This window comes from Drosophila arizonae, chromosome 5 (genome assembly GCF_054131065.1).
Source record: "Drosophila arizonae isolate 15081-1271.41 chromosome 5, UAZ_ARI_1.0, whole genome shotgun sequence".
NCBI lineage: Eukaryota > Metazoa > Arthropoda > Insecta > Diptera > Drosophilidae > Drosophila > Drosophila arizonae.
Genome location: NC_142925.1, coordinates 7,488,522 through 7,504,841, shown reverse-complemented (window position 1 = coordinate 7,504,841; position 16,320 = coordinate 7,488,522). Strand labels below are relative to the sequence as shown.

The 16,320-nt window shown below is 37.5% G+C and overlaps 1 protein-coding gene across 10 annotated transcripts in view; it reads right to left on the bottom strand.

Moving 5' to 3' along the window:
• lola (longitudinals lacking) overlaps positions 1 to 16,320 on the bottom strand; it is a 74,665-nt gene that overhangs the window by 43,397 nt on the left and 14,948 nt on the right. Inside the window, exon 6 of one of the 10 annotated variants that reach the window (XM_018009629.2) lies at positions 1,089 to 2,248. The exons of 8 other annotated variants lie outside the window; for them this stretch is intronic. In XM_018009629.2, the coding sequence (XP_017865118.1) occupies positions 1,209 to 2,248 (1,040 nt within the window). In that variant the 3' untranslated portion in view covers positions 1,089 to 1,208. Of the gene's footprint in view, positions 1 to 1,088; positions 2,249 to 7,217; positions 7,836 to 16,320 lie in introns of those variants that run through there. One more of the 10 variants, XM_018009637.2, reaches the window with a different exon arrangement.

Below are 16,320 nucleotides of genomic sequence, written 5' to 3'. Positions count from 1 at the left end.
CAACAAAAACAAAGCGAGCAAAATAAACAAACAAAAAATTTGTTGGGGATATAAATTGGGTGGAGGAGTTGTGATGTGTAGAGTCGCAGGTGTGGATCACACGTAAAGCCAGCTAAAAAAAAAGTTTAGATAAATTCTTAAAAAAAAAACTTTTGCAGCAACAAATTATTTTTTCTTGTTTTTTGTTTCTTTTTTTTGTTTTTAGTTTTATTCAATTAATAATATAAATCTTTGTTTGGTTTTTGAGGTTTGTGTTTTTTGTTTTTGTGATCCAATATATATATAGTTATATATATATATATATTGTTTTAAAACTAATTTAAATAATTCACATACACGTCTAAAATTATACTTAAGCATTTAGGTATACAATTTGGTGGCATATTATTTTTTCTTTGTTTTTTGGAATAAGTGCTTAAATCAAATCTACACAATATTCCTTAATGCATTTTTTAGTTTTGGAGTGTTTTTTATTTTTTTGGAATTTGCTGAGTATTTCCGCATTTCTCACTTGTCTTTTGAGTATTTCTTCTTACTCCTCTGGTTGCTCATCAAAAACTAATTTTGATTACAATGGCATCGTTTCATCACTTATACAAAAATTTCTTAAATTTTCTTAAAATTCTAACAAAAATGAGTTGTTGATTTCTGGTTGGGACGACTTAGGCAATAGAAATTCGTGACGGTTTTGAGTTTGACATAAATAGTTGATATTCTTCTTCTTCTGCTTCATCTAGTTGTTTTAGGATAAATAGTACCGCAAAGTAACATTGTAATACAGTTGTTTTCTTTCTTTCTTTTTTTTTTTTAAGACACGTTTCGCTGACTAAAGAAAGCACGAAAAAAAAAATTTCAAACATTTTTAAAAAAAATTTAAATATAAATAAAAGTTACATAAAATTAAAAAATTTAAGCGCTGGAATGTCTAGTTCTGAGATTCAAGATTCGATACATGGAATATTAATCATATGTGACTCGTTTAAACATACAAAAATGAGAGACAAATTAAAATTACGAAACTTAAGTAGAATATATAAGACTTGGTTTTTCTTCATCTTCTTTTTGTTGTAATAATAAATATAAATAGATTTCTTTTTTTTCGATTTCTTTTTGGTTTTGTTTTTTGTTTTCTTTTTCGTTGTTAAGCAAAAATATATAGATACTTTGGTTTACACTTTTAGGCTTTGAGAAAATGAAACAAAACTCGTTCAGTTATTGTTGTATGCAAATGGCATGGTATTCATCAAACGCTCCTTGAGCAATGAATTCGATATGATCTGCAGGCCGAGCTTCATGTTCCACTCCTCGTCGAGCAGATGATGCGGCTGCGCCTTCCCTGGTGTCACTGGCTCCGCCTTGATGCCCAGCTCAGCGACAGCAGCCAACTCATCAATGGCTCCAACTGTTGCCGCTGCCTTCTCGCCATTGTTATTGACTGCTGCTGCTGCGGCGGCTGCTGCAGCTGCTGCTGCCGCTGCTGCTGCTTGCTCCTCCACAACTGCGGCAGCTGCTGAAATAGCTGTAATTGCGCCCGTCAACCCGTACGTGGGTATGGGCATCATGTGTGGCGGCAGTGGGCTGGTGCAACGCGAATTACCACCACCACCAACACTGGCGCCTCCATTCAAGTTCTCATCACGTTCGTAGTGCTCCTTGCGCAATGACAGATTCTCCGGTATGGGACTCTCACAGCCATTGTGGGAACCAGCGCTGCCCACACTGGCGCTGTCGCTGTGCACAACTCCACCACCGACTCCAGCACCACCACCACCAGCACCAGCACCGCCACCGGCACCGCCGCCCATGCCAGCCACACTGGCCATTACAGCGGCGCTCAGTTTGATGTCCAAATTGTTGACACTGCGCGGACTGCTCGTCCTTGAGCCGCTGCCCGTCGTCTGCTGTGCAATGGCCGGCGGTATGCCATGCTTGGAGACCAGATGCCGGACCATATGGTATTTACGCCGGAAGCGAGAGCTGCAGAATTCACAATTGAAGCGCGGCGGTATGCCGATGCACTCGTCGCGCATGTGCCGCTGCAGGTGACGCTTGCGCAGGTAACTCTTGCCACAGACGGCGCAGGGGAAACGCTCGTGAGGATCGCCGCCAACGCCGCCGCTAGAGATGTCCATGTCGCTGCCAAAGACGCTGTGATTAAATTCTAACTTGCAGTCTATGCTCTGGCCGACCGAATAATGATCAATGGACTGATCGATCGATGGATTTGCTGATTGTGTGTTGTGCTGATCTGTGGTTGTTTCGTTTGTTGTTTGTGCATTTGTTTTTTGTTTTTAATTTTTAGTTTGATTATTTAGTTTTTTAGTGTTGATTTGATCGTGTTGTATGCAGATTACGATGTGATGGATTTGTGAATTGGTTTCGGGTTTTTCGTAATTTTTTTTTTTTGTTTGATTTGTTTTTTGGTTTGTGTTTTATGAAATGAAAATGAAAAGAAAAATAAAAAATATTGTGTGAAAAATCATAAAACGCAAATCCCTTAAATGGTAGAAACTCTTTCATTGCATTTTCTTTTATGATGTGTTTTTGCTGTTCGTAGATGGATGATTAAACTAAACTTAAACTAAACTTAAACTTTGTGTTTTTTTTTTTTTAGCTGTTTTTGTAAGTTGAAATTGACTAAAACGAAAACTAAATAAATAGCAAATTAAATGACAAATTTTCTAAAACAAACGATACAACAAATTATTGTTAACTACTTTTCGAATCGAAAGCTACGACAAATTTTTAAAACAAATACAAAGTTCTTTTTATATTAATTCAAATTTTACAACAACAAAAAAAGAATTAATTTACTTAAATATTAAATCAAATAATTTTTGTTTTGTTTAACTAAGAAATACTTTTACAAAAATAAATCTAACAAAATTTACTTGTTCAAATTATAAAGTAAAATTTGTGTTAAGAAATATGAAACATGGTAATATATATAAATTTAAACTAATGTTTTTTATTGTTTTGGTGTCTTTTTTTTTTTAGTTTATCCACAATGAGCTGCTGGAAATTTTGTAGATTTTTTTTTAAGGATTTTTCATTAACATTAAATATTTTAAAATTAATAACAAAAACCCAAGTTTCGTTTCAATAAATAGTTGTACACATATATTTAACTTTTTTTTCAGTATTTTAGCTTAGCTAGAGCAGTTTAACAACATTAAAGGACATTTTCATTTCTCGTTTTATGTACAATTCGAGGGTGGTGGGGGAGTTTTAAGGTCAATTATGGGGGTCAACAATGGAAGCGTTTCTATGATTTCTTTAGCTGATGTATGCCATGTTTCTGACGCAAATGCAACTTTAGATCGTAGCGCCAGCTGCAGCTAAAATTACAAAATTCACAATGAAATTGCACGCTCGAAGATTTCTTCAAATTGTTGTGGTTGCTGCTGCTGCTGCTGGCAGCAACACCTCCGCCTGCTCCAACTCCTACTCCTCCTATTGCTCCTGCTGCCGCAACTCTCAACTGACTGTTGTTATTGTTGTTGCTGCTGCTGCTGCGTAGCGGTTTACTGCTTACGACTGCTGCTGCTGCCGCTGCTGCTGCTGCTGTTGGCAGCAACATGCTCGAATTTAATAAATTGGCCAATTGAAATGAGGCAGCAGCCGCTGACATTTGACAGCCGCTGCAATTGCTCGCCTTGCACTGTTGCTGCAACTTATTGCTGTTGCTACTAATATTATTATTATTGTTGTTGTTGTTGGCAATTGTTGCGCTATTGCTGCAGTTGTTATTGTTGTTGCTGCTGTTGCCGCCGCACTTGTACATTCTGCGTATCGTTACCTCCGGCTCAAAGACCTCAGTCACACTTGTTACATGGCAATTGCTGTTGTTGCTGCTGCTGCTGTCGGCAATTGTTGCTGCTGCTGCTGCTGCTGGCGTCTTTGTTATTGCTGTTGCTGCTGCTGCTGCTGCTGGTGTTGTTGTTGTTGTTGTCTTGTTGGTGGCAGCCGCTGCTACAACAGCCGTCGCAAAATTACAGTAAAGCGTCCTTAAATCTGTAAAAAGTTTTGGATTGGGTGGTTTTTTGGGCTCAAAAATAGTTTCGTCTTTGTTTTTGGTTTTTGTTTTTTGCGCTGAGTTTTCTTTACGATTTTTCATGTGAAAGTTGTATGTGTGTGTGTGTGGGTGGGTGGAGTTGTATAGATGTGTGTGTGTGGGTGGGTGGAGTTGTATAGATGTGTGTGTTGGTGTATTTTATTTTCATATAATTTACAGCTACTTAAATGTCTAATGATTAGGCGCAACTCTCACACATTAAGATTAGAGTTAATTAAGGAGCAGAAATTAATTATAAATTATGCTTATTTAAATAAATAATAAGGTAAACAAAATGCACACCGCGCCACGACCGCCACTCATAAGAGAGAGAGAGAGAGATATAACTGTTATTTAAAAAAAAAATAGTTACACAAAATTCGTTTTCATTTAGCGATTTTTCCTGCTTTTCCTTGATTTCATTATATTCTCTCATTCGCATTTTTCACACATACAAATTAATGTAAGAAATATATATATATATATAAAACTTAACGTAATTACACAAACTTCGGCACCAAAATTTTACATAAATCTTTTTAGGCATTTTTATAAATTAAATGTTATTTACCAAGAGTTTTGAAGACGAAAAAATTATTGGGAATAAAAACAAATTAAATATTCGTTTTTGTTTTCTTTGGGTAAATTTTGTGTGAGTGTGTGTAGATGTGGGTGTGTTTCTGTGTGTGTGTGTTGTGAAACATGCAGTTGATAATTGAAAAACACATTTTTGTGGCTTCTGTATATAAAAAATTGCATTTATTATTATTTATATATATATATTCATTTTTTTTATTGTTATTTTTAGTTTTTTTAGTCACTTAATTTGTTGGATTTCTTCAGCTTTCTTTTTTTCTTCTTTATGCTACATTTTAATTAAAAAATAACTAAGTTCAACTTGAATTTTGATTTTCGTTGCTGGAAATAAATGTTTTTCATTCGATTTTTGATTTTTGCGTAAAAGATTTTATAAACAGACTCAAAACGTTTTCTTTTGTTGTAGAAAATGCAAATACCGTGTGCAAAAAGCAACTTGCCCGCCCAGGTCAAAGGTCAATGGCTTAAAGGCCGGCTCCTCCCTCCCAGCTCCCACATTTCTTTGGTTAATTTGATTAGTAAAGTTCAAGAGTTGCGCGTCTTTTACTTGGCAATTGCAACACTCCCACACTGATTGGCTGCCCCAGAGCCCAGGCCCCAGGGCCCCCGTTCCCTAGCCCAGCCTCAACAATTCAGCGTTGCCGCATCGCTGCCCGATGATTTGCTGCTGGCTTTGGCCACAGCCGCTGCGGCTGCTAGCACATGCAACTGTTGCTGCTGTTGCAATTGCTTTTGCAGCTGCTGCAACGCCTGCTGATGCAACTGTTGCTGATAATAGCCGTCCATTTGTGGCTGCTGCTGTTGCTCGTCGGCTGTCAGCCCGCCCTGTTCGTGCTCATTATTATCCTCATCATCATCATCATCGACTATAAAAGTCTGTGGCAGTCGCAGTTGCTGCTGATGCTGTGACTCCTCGGCCAATTCATCTAGGCCATCATCCAACATATCCAAGTCAACAATATCCTCGCTAGCTGACGACTGCGCAGCCGGCTGCTCTGCCTTGGCCGCGGCAGCACGCTGCTGACGCTTAAACAGCGAACGCATCGCAATCTCTGGATGCTTTTTACGCACATGCTGCCTCAAGTGATCCGCACGCTTGGTGCGATGACCGCAAACCGAGCAGACCATCGACTTGCCCTTGCCACACTCCTGCCGCAGGTGGCGACGCAGTGTGCCGTGCCGTCTATAGGTGCGATAACATTGTGGGCAGGTAAAACTCTCCTCAAGTGGATTGGCTGCCAGCGCCGCCGTAGCAGCAGCAGCAGCAGCCGCAGCAGCGGCAACACCTGAGCTCAGCATTGACTGAAAATTATCAAATTGAGGCGCTTGAAAGTGATGCAAAGGTGTGCCTGATGCCGATGTTGTTGCTGCTCCTGCTGCTCCTGCTGCTGTTGCTGTTGCTGCAGTTGTTGTTGTTGGTGTTGCTCCTTGATAAGATAAATGCATATCGCAGCTGTCGTCCTGTTTGTAGCTGCTATTGCTGCTGTCTTGTTGGTGTTGTTGTTGCAGTTGTTGTTGTTGTTGTTGATAGCCTGAAATTTGTTTTTGTTTTGTTTGTTTGGGTTGATATATCTCATAATTTGAAATAAATTGTAATTTTCATAATTGCATTGGCTCAGAGTACGTTAATAATTCTTTTTAGAGTTTTTTTTCATGCTTTTGTTTTATTTTTTATTAAATTTTTAGTGTAAACGTTCCGCAGTTTCATCAAGGCACAAAACAAGCAATGATTAGTCGTTATCAAAATGCCATTATCAATTAAAAATTTCATGATAAGCATTATTTTGGAAATTTTGTTAAAATGATTTTTTGTTGCAATTATTTTGGTTTCTTGTTTTTGGTTTTTAATATAAATTAATAAATTAAAGCTTTTTGTTGGGTTTACGCGTTTTTTCTCAAACAAAAACAAATTTCAAACAGGCAAAATTAATTTTAATTTTAAAATGCACAGCAGCGCGCGCACAGGTGGTTAATTAAAGTAATTTGGAAAACAGTAAATAATATTAAAAATAAAGAGAACAGAAGGCAGAAGAACAGAGCAGTAGATAAGTAGAGAGTGGAGTAAAGCTGCAGAATTCAGTAGTTGGGATAACGAGAGTGAGGGAGGCAGCGCACATTGCTCAAATCTCTCCCCAAATCCCCAGTTGTTAAAGAGCGTAAAAGTTCAATTATGCAAGAGAGCGAAAGAGAGAGCGCGCGCGCTTGGTTTTAGTGAAGTTTTAAAATGAGATGAGCATGTGCATGTGTGTGTATGTGGGAGCGAGTGTGAGTGCAAGTGTGAGTGCAAGACGAGCTTTCGGGCAGGCAGCAATTTTAGGAGACACAACGACGACAACACACACATTCACACACCCACACACATACGATAGGCAGGCACGAGCATTAAACACATTAAACAAATTTGGCTTTCTTTTACTATTGGTTGATTGGGACTTTTTTGGAACTGTACGTCTGTCTCTGTCTGACTGTCTGGCAATGGTTAAGGTATAGGCATAGGTATATGTGTGTATAGGTGTAGGTGTATGTATGCAATCAATGAAATCCTTGAAACAAACACACTGACAACTAAATTGACGCTCTTTAATCAATTCGATTCGTTAAAAATATTCTTTGTTACAAATTACTCTACTCGGTAAGAGATCGAGAGATTCGTTGAGATCCTAATACAAATATTTGGTAATATGCTTCTTAACCTTGCAATGGCGATTCAATGAATCTTTGCGCTTGAAGCCCGCATCACAAACCGAACAACGAAAATTCTCCAACTGGCCGCACTCGAACTCAATGTGACGCTTCAGCGCCGACAAACGGGTATATGCGTTCGGGCATTGCGGACACTGCAATTTCCCATCGTCCCGTAGCTCAGCATTGCGGGCCAGCGTCGCTGCCGAGCTGCTGCGCTCCAATAGAGGCGGTTGCGGTATTGCCGGCTTCATCAATTTTTTAGCCGCAGCCACTGCAGCTGCTGCTGCTGCTGCGCTATTATTTCTCCTTTTACGTGATCTCTCTCTCTTGCCGCGTCGCAGCGTTTGCCCCGATGCACGGGTCGTCATTGGCGGCGGCAGCAGCGACGGCGACGGCGACTGCGGCGGCGGTAGCAGCATTGCAGCTGGCTCTAGCAGCAGCGGTATATCGGGCTCATAATAAAACGAAGAGGATTGATTTAAGCTCAATTCGAGCAGACCTGCAACGAGATGTTTGGCAAGAGCGAGAGAGAGTGGGAGATAGAGAGAGAGAGCAAGGTAAAACTACGTATTTGTTGTTGTTCGCCTGCACGACGACAGACAACTTTGCATAAAAAATTTCAAAGGCAAGCAGAAGGCAGTGAATATTACTAATACAACTGCACATTCTATTCCTGCTGAGTCAATACCATACAAAGTCTCTCCTCTCTAAGCTTACTAAACTTCCTACAATTACTATATACAGCTGTGATCATAAAAATAGTAGTGCTACTGCTATAGTAGTTGGTAAATAGAATCTACAGATGAACTGAAAATAAACTTTTAAATTAATATGTTAATTATTTTCAAAATACTGAGTTTTAATTACCAACATTTGGTCTCACTACTATTTTAATGACTGCAACACATATAGCTGTCCTGCTTATGCACACATGCATACATACTACACTCTCTCTGCATCTAGTCTACTCTCTACTCCTATTTCTACTTCTATCCTCAGCCTGTTCAAAAACACACACAGACACACACAAACTTCCACGCGCATACAAAATTGAACGAAACACTGTCTCTCTGTCTGCTTTATTAGCACATTTTTGATTTTCATCGTAATTTACATAAAAAACAAACAAATTATATATGTGTACACACTGTGCTTAGGCTAAGCTCTCCGTCTCCTCGCTCTTAAAGTCTCTCTTCGACATGCCCTTGTGCACGTAATAGTAGTGATCTTGCAGCTTGAAATTATAGTGAAAGCCGCGTCCGCACATGCGACAGACATATTTCTTCGGCTGATTGCACTCTTTGCGCATGTGACGCGTCAGTGTGCCCAACACCTGATACCTGCGACCGCATGTCTGGCATACGTAAGGCGCTGACGCCCCCGCCCCCGTTGCCATAGCTGTTGAGGACGACGTTGTGGTCGATGCTGTGGCTGCTGACTCGCTGCTGATGCTCGATACATTTCTATAGAGAGAAAACAACAACAACAAATTGGACGAAAAACTAAGTTGACATTTTTAAGAGAGCCAAGAACAAGAACAGGATCATGTTTTGTTCGATTGGCTGCTGAGTGTGTGTGAGAGAGAAAGATTGAGTGAAAGCACACATTTACCTGCGTGTCGTAATCAGTTTACTGCTACTGCTGCTGCTGCTACCCAATTTACGCTTACGCCTGGACTTGTTGCGCGTGGCAGCCATCGACTGAGAGGAGCAGCTGGCACTGACACTGGCGGAGGAGGAGGTGGGCTTTCTTCGAGCATTGCGACCTGAGCGCCCACGCACGGCTACAATTTGTGGCATGATAATGCCAGGGACGGCGGCTTCGGCTGCACACAACACAATGTAAAAAAAGATGAGAAGAGAGAGAGAGGAAGAGATAGAAGAGAGAACATGGCTCAGGCATAGGCAACAACAACATCAACATCATCAACAACAACAAGAACCAGAACAATTCAACAAGTACACTATAATAGACTAGATAAAAATTCTCTCGCTAACGGTGAAAAAAGCTCTTAAAACGCTTTCTCTCTCGATCTCAAACTCGAATGCCTGACAAAACATAATTTAAAGCTAATTAAATTGACTTTTTATGCTTAGTTAAATAGTTTATTTTGATTATTTTGTTGTTTTATAGTTTTTCTAAACAAAAATTTGCAAGTGTGTAAATTAAAAAAAAAAAAAATTAAATAGGTTTTTTTATTTTTATATTCATTTTTTTTTTTTCTCTTTTTCTTTTAGGATCAGGCACTGAGCCGGTGGTGTGTGTGATTGTAATGATGCTGCAGCTTGAAATTATAGTGAAAGCCCTGACCACACAGGTGGCATATGAAGTGCTTTGGCTGATTGCACTCTTTGCGCATGTGGCGCGTCAGTGTTGAAAGCGTTTGATAAATGCGACCACAAGTCGGACACACGTGCAACGGCGACGACGAGGACGAGGACATCGATTTAGCTGCTGCTGCTTGTTGGCGGCGTTTTTGCTGTTGCATCGCCGACGATCGACTCGACTTTCTTCTGGGCTTTAAGCTCTGTGGCAGCATTAGCATTTCTACGCACAGACCACAAATGAAGAAAGGGAGAGCGTGCGAGAGAGAGAGAGATAGAGAGGGAGAGAGAGGAAGACACACAAATTGAGAATAGGCTTGGCTTAAGCAAAAGCAAAAACAAATTAAACTTCCTAACTAAATATTCTCCTCTATGTCTTTTGATCTCTTGAAAAAAGCTCTTTTTCATTGCAACAGTTTCATCTGAGTATATCATTTAGTTTAGCAGAATAAAATAATATTGGCAATTGTACAAGTTGAAAGCAAAGAAAATCCCAGGTTTAAAAACTATTACCAAACTACAAAGTAAATAGGAAAATTGAGAAAAGTTTACTACAAAGATACATATACATATGAAATCTTATTTCAATTTGGTTTATAAGAATAAAAAATTGTGTACACACTTGCATTCACATGTTTTGTATAGATTAATTTTTGTTTCTTTATAGGTATAGTTTTAGATATATATGTAAACTATTTTCTAGGCCAGTTTAACTACATTCTCACCCACACATATAGAGAAAAATAGAGAGAGAGAGAGGAGCAAAGCGCTGTATAACTGTGTGCGTGTGTGAGTGTACGTGTGTGCGCGCGCTTGTGTGTACAGTTATCACAAAAAGCTTCATTGACGACGACGTTGCAGCAGTAACCTAAAAAGCATTTGATACTTGTGCTTTTTAATAGGCCAAACCAAAACACATGGCTCAAGAAGTGGGTCAAGGCCAAACAGAGAGCTTTCAATGCAAGTAAGCGCAATTATTCTAGAGAATAGTCTAGTAAAATAGTACAGAATATTTAGTAGATGTATTTGCCTTGAATTCCAGCATCCAATTCGATTCTCTTCTATTAATATTACCATGATGACAGAATCGAAATTTAAATAACAAACATACTAATTGGCTTTCAGCATTATACAACCAAAATTATTCTGTATGGTGGGAGAGAGACATTAAGTTTAATGTTTTTAATCACTCGCTTTCGAAACTGTTTTGTAGACAATAATATGCTAATGAATTTGGAAATACCCCATTATCGAAAAAAAAAACACTTGAAAAGAAACTCGTTTCCTCCTACCTAATGCAATCCATGCAAACAAAACACGATCATTGAGAACTTTATATAGCTCATGTATACATTTTCCTTTAGTGTGAAACAAAGACGCAACAATCCCAGCCACACATAAAGCTGATTTCACAAAAGAAAAAAATATATATATATAAATATATATATCAACATCTCTCGCTCTCTCGCATAAGCGTAGAAAAATCTTTGTCCGACCTTGAACTTGAACGAATCTACCAAGTTGTTCGTTGTTGACGTTGATCAACAATTAACAGCAGCAACAGAGCAAGCGAGTGACAGATAGAGATAGAAATAGAGCGAGAGCGAAACAGAAATTGAGACGGAGCGAGAGCAGAAACAACCAAGGGGCGCGCGCTTATAAATTATGAGAAAACAAGCTTTCAAAACACACAAACGGAAGGTTTCAAAAGGGGTAGCTAGAGCCAGCGGCAAGTGGTTTGACCAGACAAATGACGCACGTTCCAGATGCATAAAGTATATCTAAATCACCATTGAAAACTAACTTGAAATTCCAGACTCGTTGCCCACACAATTCTATTACTTTCCACAAAACATGTTATGAACTTGAATTTATTTTTAGCCTATACCAAATGTGCAGAGTTTCTGCGCCGATCCAATCTCCAATAGAAAAAACACAGAATCTTATAATTTTTTTTTTTTTTTTTTTTTGAAACAATGGAAACGAAACAGAATCAACAACACATCGAAAGCGTAAACAATAAATAACTTTCAAAACAAATTAGAAGAACAAAAAGAAACATTTATTATGTTTGTGTTGATTTCTTTCATTTCTGTTTGTTTGTTTGTTTATCTGTCGAGGAAAATTTCTGTGGGTATTTTTTGTGGTTTGGTAGCGAGATTCATTGTTAAATATATTTGTATAATCAAAAATCAGAGTTCATTAAAAAAGTTTGGGTTGGTTTGTTGGCACCGCTTCAAGCAATTTTTTCTGTTGTAGGTTGTTGTTTTATAATAAGTATTAAAACATAAACAGAGACTCGATTGGCCGGAGCGTAATGCAAGATAAATTGACCAAGTAAATAAATTATAATTGTAATCATAAGAGATATGTATAGATATATACAATAAACATATATATATATGTATATATGTGTGTAATTTAATGTGTATACACTTAATAATAATGCAGCGTAAAGTAGATAAATGAAGTATGATTATATATATTTTTTTTGTTTTTCGGATTTGAGATAGGTTTATAGCTTACCCTGGCCGGCGCTTTTTTAATGCAAGCAATATTTTAACAAAAAAAAATTGCTTCACAAAGAGTTGCAAAAGCACCAGAGCTTTGCACCCTGTTTACTACATTACCTGAAAACGCTGGAAAATTATGGTTTTCTTTTTTTGGTTTGATGAGTGAATGGTCTTGTTTTTTAGATGAGTTGGAGATGGCGGGGAAAGCTTTTGGGATAGGATGCTGGGAATATTGGCTTGGATTTTTTTTTTTTGGGGCTCGAAACAAAAACGAACTTAAAATATCATAATTTACTTCATTTTCTTGGCACTTCGCTCAACCGATACCGTCAAGCGAAGCATACTTACCTGGTCTCAAGCGTATGAACGATGTTAACTCGCAGACAAACCAACTGTAGATGGCGCCACGATGCAAGTACCAGCGCTTAGCGAAAGCAACAACTGTACCTCACCACCCACTCTGGATGGCTACGTGCTTTGCATACGCGGCATTAACTTGATCGGGCGAAGATGCAGGCGAGACGGCGGATTTGTAGATTTGATGATCCGTTTCGATGCCTCATCTACTGCTGCTGCGCTGCTGCTGCTGACGCTGAGTTTCTTTGAACACTTTTGCACTTAACTCATTAAAGTTTTTGTTGAATGAATTACCGACGCGAAGCATGCGCAATGCGCTCTCAGCTCAAAGTAGAGAAAGAGCACGCAATGCTTTAACGGTAAAAAAAAAAAGTTCGAAAAGCTACGCGCACGCGCTCTCTGTTCGTACAAAAGAAAAGCTTTTGCCAAACAAAAGATGTTTCGAAACGAATTTGACGTCTTAAGAACTAGCATAAAACATAATGGATAACACAAATCAAAGTCAATAAATAAAACAAAAAAAAAAGTCCCGTCAACCAAAATAAAGCAAAATTATACAAATATATATATATACAGTGGCTCCAACGCCAAATCGGACAAGACTATTTATTTATTTCAATAAGTATTTTCTTTAGCAGTAAGTTAAATTTTTACCGTTTTCACATTTTTTCTCAACTCTATTATGTATTAGCCCCCTAAAACAAAAAAAAAAATTTTTAATTTCAAATGGCAACATTTTTTTTATTTTAAAAAACTAACAACAAGTCCGATTTTGAGCTTCAACGCCAAATCGGACAAAAGAAAACTTTAATAAAAAATAAGAGAAAAACTTAATATTTAATATTTTGTTGCAAAACCTTTGTTTGCGACAACAGCCTGCAAGCGATTGGGAACTGATTTGACCAACTTTTTGCAGATCTCTGGCTCTATGGAGTCCCAAGCTGCAAGTAATCCCATTTTCAATTGGTCCAGATTGTTATACCGGTTTTGGTAAACTTTCCTCGCCAAAATTTCCCACAGATTTTCTATTACGTTTATATCCGGGCTCTGGGCAGGCGTTTGGATCAATTTGGGACAATTATGGATTAGCCAGAGCCTAGCTAGCATTGAAGTGTGCTTGGGGTCGTTGTCTTGATAGAAAGCAAAGTCTTCAAGTATCCCCAATTTCTCCGCACTCTGCTTAACATTTTTTTTCAAAATATCAAGGTAGCCAAATTTATCGAGTATGCCATCGATAAAGTGCAAATGGCCAACTCCCGCACTCGACATACAGCCCCAAACCATGACTGAACCTCCTCCATGCTTAACAGTGCCTATTGTGTTCTTGGGCTCAAACTCAGTATTTGGTTTACGCCACACATACACCTTACCATCGGACCCATGCAAATTAAATTTACTTTCATCAGTAAACAACACCTTTAAATAAGATAATTAGCAAAAAAAGAAAGGTATTTAATATGATATACAACCAACTAACATGATTCCAAAAGTCATCCGTTTTTAGCAAGTACTCTTTCGCGAATTTTACCCTAAACGCTTTGTTCTTAGGGCTAATATAAGGCTTTTTTTGGGCAACTCGGCCATGCAAATCATACCGATGCAAAGTATTGCGCACTGTGTTATCACACACATCCTTTCCAAAGTTTGTTTTTAATGACATCCTTAGTTCCTTTGCGGTTTTTAAAGGGATCAACCTTAATTTCCCTTATAATCGACCGCTCCTCCCTTGAGTTTAATCGCTTTCTTTTTCCCTCCTGGCTTTTGTTAATCAATCTTCCATCTTCCCGAAACCTTTTTATGATATCATGGACGGTAGATTTGCTTCTTCCGACCAGCTCTGCTATTTCTCTAACAGTTTTGCCATCAAAATGCAGTTTTAATATTATTTGGCGTGCCTCAACACCAGTTTGCTTCCCACGTGGAGCCATTTCGCAAAAATAATTTGTGTTACTGTACGCCTATGAGCTTGAGAACATAACGAAACGCAATAAGCAAAACAAAAACGAAAATCTCCGCCAAATAACGGATATTTTTCTTGCAGTTTTCTTTTGTCCGATTTGGCGTTGAAGCTCAAAATCGGACTTGTTGTTAGTTTTTTAAAATAAAAAAAATGTTGCCATTTGAAATTAAAAAATTTTTTTTTTGTTTTAGGGGGCTAATACATAATAGATTTGAGAAAAAATGTGAAAACGGTAAAAAGTTAACTTACTGCTAAAGAAAATACTTATTGAAATAAATAAATAGTCTTGTCCGATTTGGCGTTGGAACCACTGTATATACATAGATAATGTATGTATAATATATATAAGATAAATATACATAGTACTAAAATTACAATTTAAAAACTGCATGCGTATTTTTTATATAAATATTTATATATATATATATAGTTTATAAGGAACGGAAAAAAAATCAACTAAAATCGTGTAATAAAACATTAGCTCGCGCTGGAGAAAAGGGGAATTTATATAGGTGGAAGAATTCTAAACGAAGACGAATCAACAAATAAAACGTTGGCATTGAATGAATATGGCGAGAAAAGCAAATGTGACAAAAATGATAACAAACAAGTGCCGAGAAATGGAGGATTGTGTGTGTGTATGTATTGATGAATGTGTATGTATGGATGTGTGTTCGTGTGTGTTATATGATGTTTAACAAAAAGAAATCATGTTAAACTTGATAACTTGGTTATTTGAATGTTGCTGGTTAAAATTGCTAGAAGTGGTTTACCAACAATTACAACAAAACTGCTTTTTTTTGACAGGACTGCAGCAGCACTTAAAACAAACACTAAGAGAGCTTTCAGTGTGAGAAAGAGTGAGACAGAGAAAGCAACCTACGTCATACACGCGCACAGCTCGCACACTCACTCCCTCATACACACATACACACACGTAGGGGCAGAGCAAAGTCACACACGCACAACGTTTGCTGTAGCTATGAAACTTTAGTTGTTATCAACTCTCACTCACACACACACATACGCACGCATAAAACATAATTATAAACTAACTTAATACAAACACAATCAAACTTGAAGCTGCAGTGTGTACAAGATGAATGTATGTGTGTGTATGGAAAGTGTGATGAGTGTATCAGGAGAGAGCGCAATTGAAGTGTCTTCGTATTCGGAAACTCTCTCTCATCAGCAATTGATTTAAAGAGAGAGCGAGTGAGAGAGATTTATGTAGCAGCAGCTTGCGGCCTATGTTATGCATTAATGGAAACTATTTAAAAAATACTATATATCTATATGTTTGTGTATGTATATGTATATGTGTATGTGTGTGTTAAATAAGTATAAATTATATATATATACATAAAATAATAATGTTAAAAACCAAATGCGGCACAAAAAAAACACCAATACATACGAAAACCAAATGATTACCAAACATAATATATATAAATCTATATATATATATATAAAAAAATTTAAAAATTATAGATATATATATATATAAATATTAAAAACAAATCATACATAGAACACATTTCATAAAGCGCAAATGAATTTGATGGTAGTTTGAGTGAGTTATAATAGTTAGAGTTAGTTAAATAGTTGTGGAGGATAGCTATAATCAGGTCTTTTAGGGGGGAGGGTATAGTAGCAAATGTTTTTGTTGGTGGTTTTGGTTGTGTTTTCATTTCTTTTGTGATAGATTGTGTGTTAAAAATTAAATTTTAAAGTAGTTTAATATAATAAATACAATAAATATATACAGAAAAAAAAAACTTGAGTTATACGAATTATGTGTGATCAAATCAAAAAAAAAATTATATAATT